The sequence below is a fragment of the Lonchura striata genome, chromosome 2 (assembly GCF_046129695.1).
Source record: "Lonchura striata isolate bLonStr1 chromosome 2, bLonStr1.mat, whole genome shotgun sequence".
Taxonomy (NCBI): domain Eukaryota; kingdom Metazoa; phylum Chordata; class Aves; order Passeriformes; family Estrildidae; genus Lonchura; species Lonchura striata.
Genome location: NC_134604.1, coordinates 29,951,358 through 29,962,477, shown reverse-complemented (window position 1 = coordinate 29,962,477; position 11,120 = coordinate 29,951,358). Strand labels below are relative to the sequence as shown.

General features: G+C 45.1%; 1 protein-coding gene across 1 annotated transcript; it reads right to left on the bottom strand.

Annotated features, from left to right (window-relative positions):
• Positions 1–537: 537 nt before the first annotated feature.
• LOC110480737 (beta/gamma crystallin domain-containing protein 2-like) lies at positions 538–9,982 on the bottom strand. Its single transcript, XM_021548900.2, has 4 exons — positions 9,930–9,982; positions 8,853–9,422; positions 1,770–1,829; positions 538–1,305 (listed from the first exon to the last, which is right to left on the bottom strand). The coding sequence occupies exons 2-4, from the start codon at positions 9,370–9,372 to the stop codon at positions 722–724; spliced, it is 1,164 nt and encodes a 387-aa protein (XP_021404575.2). The 5' UTR covers positions 9,373–9,422; positions 9,930–9,982; the 3' UTR covers positions 538–721.
• Positions 9,983–11,120: the final 1,138 nt, after the last annotated feature.

Sequence of the window (11,120 nt, the reverse complement as noted above, 5' to 3'; positions counted from 1 at the left end):
GCCAAGGCACGGTCAAGAAAACACAGCAGCACAAGGGGGAGGAATACTCTGACAAAGAAAAACAAGAAAAAATTAAAGGAAGTATCAATAACTGAATTGAAAGTGAGGCAGCTGTTTAAAAAAATCAGACAACTTTTACCATTGGGACCAAGCATTCAGGCAATTCAAATTTATGAGAACAGTCTGTTTGATTATGTAATTTGGGCAGTAAAAGGCTGTATCACCACTATGATCAATGTCTTGAGGTACAATCAAATATGTGATATTTATACACAGGCTGCAGGTGAGAGTTTGGCCAGAATCACAGCAATTGAGCATATAATTAATATGCTCACCACGACTTTAGCACTGGCTGAGTTAAGCCTGAACCCCCTGTTACTGAACAGTGAAACTAGAAGGAGACAAAACCTTACAGGAGAGATCCATGGAAAAGGCCTCAAAGTAACTGCACGAAACATTCTCTGAATACACAGAGACATCTCATCATGAAAGGGCAATATTTATCTACACCAAACAGTACACAAAACAGACCCACTGTTGCTTGCAAGAGCTTCTTTAATGGCACCAACACAAAATAGATTAGAGACAATAGCAGAAGCCATGGTATTGCAGGGGCATTTTAAAAAAATCACTAAGAATGTGACAAAAGCAGAGGCAGAGATGTAGGTCACAGATTTCTTGCCAGGGCTGCATCTTTCCTCAGCACTGCAGGATTTGCATTCTAATAAGAACGGCCAGCACGAAGGGGACGCAGGAAGGAAAGCTTGTCATTGAAATTTATTGCCTTGTAATTTGGAAGGTTTTCACGTTCTCGAGCAAGGTATTGAATTCCACTTCCATCACTGTGCTCACACAGCAGCCACACACCTCTCTGTACTTTGTGGGAAGTCATGATGTCGTTGTCATGTCCTGCAGCCAGGTTGGTTGCTTCTCGCACTACCCTGCTTTTCCCTTGATAGTTGGCATGCTCATAGAGAGTGATCTCAGGATTGCTCAGATCTTCAGTGATCATCTGCAGAGAACTGATCTTATTATTCAACTTTGTACCAAAAAAGCTATGGTCTCCCTCCTCAAGTACCAGAAATCGACCTCCATAGTTTGAATGCTCATAAAGCACCCAAGGCTGGCCAATTACTTTTGCCGAGGAGGCAAGATCATTCCAGTCTGCATCTCTTAAATTGGCAATATCAGAGGTGAATTCTTTGGACAAACCCTGGAAATTGGTATGTTCATAAAGGATGATTCTTCCCATCTCAGCAGGACTTCTAGAGTTTGAATTCCTTCCTCTAGGAGCTGGATGACAACCTGCACAAAAGGAAGACAGGTAACAAGCAATGATTGCAAGAAGACTTTTAGACATTGAAAAAAAGTTATGGACAGTGAGAAGGAAAAACAGGGAAAGGAAAAATAAAACATTTAGAACAAAGAATAAGCATAGATGTAGCTGGAAAAGAGTGAGGTCATGACATACGTGTATTGGTTTAGGTATATACACAAGATTAAGTTGTAAAATATTCTCACATTCACCCTCCACAACTGTGTGTCACTGCCCACCCCCACCCTGTCCCTTGGTAAGGTTTGTTCCTCCTGCAGCAGCCATCTCCTCGTGCCCTGAAGGATGGGCTCAGTCTCTGCACATGCACACAGCACAGCCTCCCGTCTGTGCTGCAGCTCTCAGCCCAACGCTGAAGCCTCCTTCCCTTCCCCTGCATTCCACAGCAGCTGCCCAGGAAACCTCCCAGCTCTCCTGTGCAAAGTGTGCCTCTTACCTGGATGCCAGCTGCAGGGCTGGGGAGAGCTGAGGGCAATTCCTCCAGGGCACAGCTGCTCTTTGTGAGGGGCATCTCACCTCCCGGTATTTATACGTGCACAGAAGTCTCACAAAGGACCCCAGTCAACGGAACTGAAAGCGTCCAATATTACCCACAGGGATCAAAACTCATTATCCATTCTATTTTGCTTCCTATTGCCCTACAATTAGATATCTTCTTCCTCTTGTTCAAAAGTCCATTGAAGCATGAGTGACTTGATGAAATGGAGAAGTTCACTTCTTGTTTGTCCTACTCCTCCAGGAGAAAATGGAATCAGAGTAATAAAAGGTAGGCAAATAGTTGGTGACACGTGTGCTGGAGAATGTTTCTGCCTGTTGGAGTTTTCATGTTCACTTTTCTGGGAAGAATATCTAAGACACAACCTTTGTTTTACTAAGAGTTTTGTTGGGAGATATCCAGGTGGCAGAGGGGGCATTTATATTTTTCTTTTTTCGGTTGCCTTTTCTCCTTAGGATCACAGTACCATTAATGTTTGAAAAGGCCTCCAAGGTCCAGCCTTTGACTGAATGCCACCATGACCACTAAACCATATTGCAAAGGACCATTTCTACTTGTGGCTTGAATATTTTCAGCGATGGTGACTCCACCACTTCCCTGGGTAGTCCATTCCAAAACTCAACCACTCTCACTATGAAGAAATGTTTCCTAATACCCAGACTGAACCTCTCCATACACAACTGAAGGCCATTTCCCCTTGTCCCTACGTTGCCACAAGGTCCTTTCAGGTACTATCAAAAGTAAACACATCTGCCCTGAGCCTCCTTTTCTTCAGGATAAAAACCCTCAGCTCCCACAGCAGCTCCTCCCAGGATTTGTGCTCAAGACCCTTCACCAGCCTTGTTGCCCTTCTCTGGACTTCCTCCAGCACCTCAATGTCTTTCTTGCAGTGAAGGTCCCAGAATGAACACAGGATTCCAGCTGTGGCCTCACCAGTGCTGAGCACAGGGGAACAATCCCTGCCCGTGTCCTGCTGGCCACACCATTGCTGATACAGGCCAGGTGCCGTGGGCTTCCTTGGCCACCTGGGAAGACTGATGGCTCATGTTCAGCCCTCTGAAGGTGTGGATGCCCCATCCCTCAAAGGGTTCTTTAGGGTCCCTTGCAGCCCAAACCATTCTCTGATTCTGTGACATATGTATTCATGTATATATTTATGTACAGTAATAGATTGGCATGGTACTATCATAGATAACAATCAAAACCATCAATATTGTTGTCTCAAAAGCAGAAAAAGGTCACAGTGTAGAACCCAGAAAGAAACTGTAAATAGAGACCTTCTGGCATAATGTAAAACCAGCTTCAAAGTCAGAATTTTAAAGCAGAAGCATGGCAAAAGAAATATAGATATTTTGCAGACATTTATTTTGCGTTCAGTACTGTTTTATTTTAAATAGTGCTTTATACTTTCAGTCTTGAAGTTAAACACTTGAATCTGGTTAGACATGGTGTTTCTTTCACCAACATGTCAAATAGCAATCTTATTATGCTAAATATGACTCTAAACATTTTTTCAATTCAGGCTTAAGATATTACTTCTTTTTAATGTTTTTCCTCTATCAATTTTTTCCATTACTGTCCATGGACCACCAATATTGTTTCTCCTCATTTCCCCATCTTCCCTTATTTTCTTTTCCAGATGGGTACAAATTATTTCCTACATCAAGTTATTGGTTCTCCTAGATGCCATGGTATGTTCTCAGTGACTCCTACTGGAACTCTGCTTTGCAGAAAACAGCATCTCCTCTGCTGGGAATTCTGTAGCATGTGTCCCCAGGATTCAGCCCAACCTGTCTCTGGTCACTGTCTTTCAAGGTGCTTTGATCTGACTTGTTCTGCTCTGGGGTTCCTGACCAACTTCCAAGCACCAGAAATACCATCTAATGAGTTACTGAATTGAATTCAACTAACAATAAATTGTAGAACCAGCTCTATTTCTGTATTTTCAAATAACTGCCTTTGGTGACTTATCAGTAGGAACTTACTTTACGGGATCATGCTACTGGAGGCTGTGCTTCCTCCTTGCTGGTTTTGGAATTAACTCACAGGCATTCTGGATAGCATTAAAAAGTCATTGCTAGAACACTTCCCAGAGTCAACTCTGAACCCTTGTTGCTTTGTCAGTTGTTTAAAATATTTCTGATTTATATTTTCACAAAATGTTTTATGTTGTCACTTCCAATTCTCATGAAAATCTACATTAGCATAAAACACATTTTCAGTGCAAAAGTAACAGGATGTGAAGATGGATTCTCTGTTTCTTTGGTTGGTTTTTAATTTCTGCTTGCATTTGTGTTGAAAGACACTATGATGTCCACTCAGGGGAAACTGTCTGCAGCAGCCCAACCATTATCACAAATAGAAGCTAAGGAAAAGTTAGAGAGAACTCTGGGACCTGGGTCACTGGGTGGTCATGTTGGGTCTAAGAGTGTCTTCCCCAGGCTTTGAGCACTGCATGACACAGAGCAGGGTGTGGTGCTTCGGCAGGGAAGCCATGGCTGGACTACAACAGAGGCAGCGGCATGAGACAGAGAGGCTGATACAGAGCATGGGGTCTGCAAGACCACATTGAGGAGGCAGGGGTCCTGCACAGGCCTCAACCACAATGGAGTGTTCTCTTGAGCCTTGTTCGCTCTCTCCTCCTTCAGTCACTAGCTCTACAGGTGTCTCCACTGTCCTGCTAAGACACGCCTTACTACACAGATTTCCACCACTTGTGATATTTTAAATCTGGGAAGACAAGCTTGTGAGGGTATGTGGAATATGACAGCCTCTGTTTCACGGATTTTATCAAAAAAAGACATTTTCAGTTCAAGAGAAGTTATAATGATGTGATTTGCCAGCAATGTTTGAGCTGGAGCAGCCAGCAAGCAGGGCATGGATATAGAGAGGGATTTCAGACAGGCAGGAGACTCGTGCTGGGATTCAAGGCACCCACGACTGCCAGAACACCCATGAGAACAGTGTGTGGTGTGTGGGGGCTGGCTGCAGGCACCAAGCTGCACTAGCCCGGGCCTAGGAGACACCAAAGTGTCCTCTGGTCAGAGAGCCCAGAGCCAGGTGTGAGACTGGAAAGGCTGAGGGCTCTCAGTCCTGTTGGAAGCACCGTGGAGGTGTTTGTGGCTGTGGAGAGCGAGGCTGTGCAGGTCTTCCCTAGAGGGCTTCCGTGGGGATGGCTTGCAGAGAAGGAAGGAGATGGGGCTGTGCCTCTTCCATTCCATTCTGTGGGGGTGCTGGTGGTGTCAGCTGTGGGGTGGCTGAGGGCAGCCCCTGGTGTGTCCAGCCGGTGCCGCTGGCCCTGTCCGTGTCCTTTCCGTGCACAGGCGGTGCCTGTCCCTGGGTCACACAGCCAAGCCCAGCACGGGCTGGACCTGCAGCCTGGGCAGTGGCACTGGGAGCAGCAGCCTGGACAGAGAGCTGCAGCCTGGGCTGCAGCAGCTGAGCAGCAGGAGCTCCTGGGGCTGAGCTCTGCTCATCCTGAGCTGTCCCGACACACGGCACTCGGAAAGTCACTTGGCCAGAAAGATACCCTGGAACTGGGGCTTTCCCCCACAGAAGAAGCACTATCATGTAACTTTAGTGTTCTCTCCTTTTGCTTTCAATCCTGATCAGCTATTTGCAGGAACTATCATGGGCTTTCTCAGAAGAGCATCTTGTGTGTTGAAATCCTATAGATCAGCAGATGCCCTCTCAGTTCTCTTTTTCTTGAACTGGTGGTTGGATGTGATTCTACTTCTACTCTCTCTCGAAAGCAGGAGAACCACATCATGAAATAGTCCCTTCCAAAACCCCAAATTCACCAAGAAACCCTGAAACACTAAACAGAGGAGAGACAAATTGCAGGGTCACATTAATTTATGGGTGCAAGGACAATGCAAAGGAGCTCATTAGACTCACTGAGTCCATGTCCTGAGTGCACAGAAATCTCCATCAGGACAGCATCAGTCTGACAAGGCTGATGGGATGGACGAGGGACACTGATCATCTTTATTTATAGCAGGATTCCTCAGGAACAAGATGGCTCAGGAAATACTGGGATTTGTCTGTCTTGGTCCTTATGTGATGAGCTTGAATGATGCAGGGAGCCAGGAGGATTGTAGGGTTGGTGGGTAATTGAAGTTGGAAGTGACCTTTGGTTTTCATTGGATCCAGTCAGCTGCTTAACACAGGTACAGCTGTGAGGTGAATTATGGTTGCTGGTGCTTTATCCAGTCTGGTATTGAAAACCTCTGAGTATGCAGACTACACAACATTGGAACACAAGCTTTATGAGGAACAACCTGGGGAGCTGGGGTTGTTTAGCTTGGAGAAAAGGAGACTCAGAGGTGACCTTATCACTTTCTACAACTGCCTGAAAGGTGGTTGTATTCCAGTGAGGGTTGTTTTTTGGTTTTTTTCCAGACAGCAACTGTCAGAACAAGAGGACATATTCTCAAGCTGCACCAAGGAAAATTTAAGTTGGGTGTTAGGAGAAAGCTTTTACAGAAAGAGTGATACAGTACTGGAATGGTCTGCTTGGGGATGTGGTGGAGTCACCATCTCTGGATGTGTTTAAATACAGATTGGATGTAACACTCAGTGCCATGGTTTAGTTGAGGGCATGTTAGGGCATGGGTTGGACTCAATGAGCTTGAAGATCTATTCCAATCTAGTCATTCTGTGATTCTCTAGTGGTGTGATTTAAAATTGGCTGACCTCATCAAGAAAATGTTTCTCAGCCATTGAAGAGACAAGGCTAAAGGAGGTGCACAGCAAAAGGACAAGAAAGAGTCTCATCTGGAAAGAGGGAAGCTGTGACTGCAAGTAAGGAAAAAAATATGATCCTAAGGGGTTTTCAGCTCTGGCAGAAGGGCCAGAGAGCCTGGGGAATCTCCACCCTTGCAGTTCTTCAGAAATATCTTGAGGATGGCCATGAGTAACCTGTTTTCCTTTGGCAGTAGCTCTGCTGTGAAGAAGGCTTTGGTCTAGGGAGGTCCCTTCTACACTAAATATTTCTGTCAGTAATTCTAAGGAAGATTTAAAGGCCTTTGTCATTCTCTGACTGATTACATCCTTTGTTCTATTTCAGTGAAAAAATATCATCATAAAGTCATGTGTACAATAATTTTGATTTTTTTCTTGGACCATTATAGATACCATTTTCCAACATCAGACTTCTCTCCCAATTCCTCTACAGGCTCTCAATCATTACAAAAGTTTCTACTACCAAGAAAAGACAAGATTACCTGAGTGCACAAATGTTACACCTTAAAGTGAGGCATTGCAAAATCTTCAGGTCATAGTGTCAGAAACAAGGAAAGAACATCAGTAAGGATGTTCTTACATCTTTATTTTCTTTCCATTGTATGAAAGCACTCCATGATCTTGAATTCCTTCCATATATGTGGTGTTCTTTCCCTGTCCTTCACAACATTCTGGTGTTATCCGCTACATGCCAGAGAAGCAGCTGGAAAGGTGCTATTCTTCTACCCTGTCATGCCACAACCATAAACCATCCAGCCTTAGCTGTAAAAATGCTAAAGCTTTAGTAGAGACTTCTGTCTACACAGCCCTGTACAGTAGGACAGGGTAGATTTCCTCGTCAGTCAGCCTTGGAAAGCAAGGGTTTTACTGATGCTTGGAGCCATATAAATTCATTGTGCTGATATCCAAAATTTAAAACTGTTACTGTAAAAAGAGGTACTGTAGGATGTAAAAAGAGGAACATGAAAGTAAGAGACTGGGACCTGAAACCACGGCAAGGCTCACTGTATTGCTGAATTTGCTCATCCTAGAATCACAAAATCACGGAATGATTTTGGCTGGGAGAGGTTTCAAAACTCCAGCTAGTTGAACACCGTGCCATAAGCAGGGAGATTTCCCACCGGGCCAGGTTGCTCAAAGCTGTGTCAGACCTGGCCCTGAACACTTGGAGGGATGGCTCAGCCACGGCTTCTCTGGGCAGAGAGCAGTGCAGGGCAACGGGGCAAACTGCAGGCCAGCACAGAGGGACAGCAACACTGCAGTGCAGAGCTGCCACGGCACAGCTGCCACAATGCACAGCCCAGGGCGTGCAGCTGTCACTGGGCAGGGGGGAGGAGGGCTGGGGCTCTGCACTTCCAGGTGAACTTGCACCTGTCAGAACAGACCATGGAATACCTTGTCATCCCTCCTCCCTTAGCAAGGTACCACAGTGCCTACAACAGGACAGTTGTTTCCACTGGGATGATCCAATCAGTTCAGTGTTAGGAAAGCTTACTGTTTGATTGTGTGATTTGGGCAGTGGAAGCCTGCATCACCAGCATGATTCTTCAGTATGGTTGATTGTACACAGTACAACCAGAAGTGTGCTATTTAAGAACACTGCATGGGAGAGGTTGGCCAGGATCACAGCAATTATCAACATGCCTGCCAAGATTTTAGCACTGGCTAAGTCCAACCTGAGCCCTCTGTTACTGACCTCTGAAACTGGAGACATCTAAGGGAAATGTGCAAGTGACACCATGGACCATTTCCCGGATACACAGAGACATCTCACCATGAAAGAGAAATACTTATCTATTCTAAAGATGCACAAAACAGACCCACTGCTGATTGCAAAGGATTCTTTAATAGCACCAACACAAAATGGATTACAGACAATGGCACAAGACATGGTACCTTTGTAAAACAAATTAAAGCAAGGCAATGCTGGACCTACACTTTCATTTTCTGTTTGTTTTAGCAACAGAGACAACATGCAATGTTTCACCATTCCATAGCACAGGTCTCTGGAATGCCACCTGCGGGTGAATTCGGTTACACATCCCTGGCATGTTTTTTAGCTTGGACACCCTTTCATATGATTAAGCATGATAATCCTTTTATTTATGGGGTGGGGGAAGTGTGCAAGGCAGGATAGAGAAGTACAGATCTGAAGTGCAGCACAGCAGACAGCTCCAAGGATAAAAAGGCTACACAAGCAGAAGGAGAAATCTAGATCTCAAATTTCTTGCTGGTGCTGCATCTTCCTCAGCTTTGGAGCATTTGCATTCTAATAAGAGCGGCCCGGGCGAAGGGGACGCAGGAAGGAAAGCTTGTCATTGAGGTAGATTGCTGAGTAATGTGGAAGATTATCTTTTTCTCGTGCAATGTATTGAATTCCACTTCCATCACTGTGCTCACACAACAGCCAGGCACCTCTCTGGACTTTGTGAGAAGACATGATGTCATTGTCAAATCCCGCAGCCAGGTTGGTTGCTTCTCTTATTACTCTGCTCTTCCCTTGGTAGTTGGGATGTTCATAGAGAGTGATCTGGGGATTGTGCAGATCTTCAGTGATCATCTGCAGAGAGCTGATTGTATCATTCATGCTTCTGCCAACATAGTTATGCTCCCCCTCCTCAAGTACCATTAGCCGGCCTGAATAATTTATGTGCTCATAAGCCACCCAAGGCTGGCCAATTACTTTCACTGAGGAGATAATATCATTAAAATCCAAACGTCCCAGATTGGAAATGTCAGAAGTGATTTCTCTGGACACACCCCTGAAGTTGGCATGCTCATAAATGATGATTTTTCCCATCTCAAGACTTCTGAGGATGAAAGTTCTTTCTGTTGGCCTTGGATGACAGCCTGCAAAAAAGCAAGACAGAAAACAGTGTTGTAAGAAGACTTTACACAAAATTATAGAGTGCATAGGAAAATAAAGAAAATGTAAAATATTTTGAACAATGAATAAATGTTACAACAGCTGGAAAAGAGTGAAGACTTTACATAGTAGTTAGTATTTGGACGGATAAAATTAAATATGTGCCCACAACTGCCCACTTTTAAATATTTATGTGTGTTGGGTTAGACATATGTCCAAAAATAAGTTGTAAAATACTCTCACATTCACCCCCCACAACTGTGTGTCACTGGCCCCCTCCACCCTGTCCCTTGGTAAGGTTTGTTCCTCCTGCAGCAGCCATCTCCTCGTGCCCTGAAGGATGGGCTCAGTCTCTGCACATGCACACAGCAGAGCCTCCCGTCTGTGCTGCAGCTCTCAGCCCAACGCTGAAGCCTCCTTCCCTTCCCCTGCATTCCACAGCAGCTGCCCAGGAAACCTCCCAGCTCTCCTGTGCAAAGTGTGCCTCTTACCTGGATGCCAGCTGCAGGGCTGGGGAGAGCTGCAGGCAGTTCCTCCAGGGCACAGCTGCTGTTTGGGAAGGGCATCTTACCAGCCTCCATTTATAGCTCACTCAAAAGTCTTGTGCACCACCCAATTCCACAGAACTGGGAAGTGGTACCATGCCACCAGGGATCAAAACTCGTTAACTATCCTGACTTAGAATAGATGTTCCTATGATCAGACATTTTCTTTTTCTCGTTCAAAAGTCCAATGAAGTGCAAGTGATTTGATGAAACCTGGGAAGTTCAATTCCTGTTTGTCCTTCTCCTCCAGAAGAAAGTGGAATCAGAGTAATAAAAATGTATCTAAGTATTTTGTGACACACAGGCTATAGGATGTTTCTGCCTGTTTGAGTTTACATTTTTTCTTTTCTGTGAATAATATTGAATACACAACCTTAGTCTTACTAAGAGTATTGATGGAAGATTCCAAGTGACAGTGGTGACATTCACATAATATTTTTTTTTCTTTTCCTCTTCCCCTTACAATCAGAGAATCATTGATGTTGGAAAAGGCTACCAAGATCAACAAATCCAGCCTTGAACAAAATGTCACCACACCCACTAAACCATATTGCAAAGGACCTTGTGTTTTGAATATTTTCAGGGATGGTGACCCTACCACTTCCCTGGGAAGCCCATTCCAAACCTGACCAATCTTTGAATGAGGAAATATTTCCTAATATACACACTGAACCTCCCCATACACAACTGAAGGCCATTTCCCCTTGTCCCACCACTAACTGCCTGGAAAAGGGCCAAACCCCTACCTTGCCACAAAGTCCTTTCAAATACTGTCAAAAGTAAACACATCTGCCCTGAGCCTCCTTTTCTTCAGGATAAAAACCCTCAGCTCCCACAGCAGCTCCTCCCAGGATTTGTGCTCAAGACACTTCACCACCCTTGTTGCCCTTCTCTGGACTTGCTCCAGCACCTCAATGTCTTTCTTGCAGTGAGGGTCCCAGAATGAACACAGGATTCCAGCTGTGGCCTCACCAGTGCTGAGCACAGGGGAACAATCCCTGCCCGTGTCCTGCTGGCCACACCATTGCTGATACAGGCCAGGTGCCGTGGGCTTCCTTGGCCACCTGGGAAGACTGATGGCTCATGTTCAGCCCTCTGAGAGTGTGGATGCCCCATCCCTCAAAGGGTTCTTTAGGG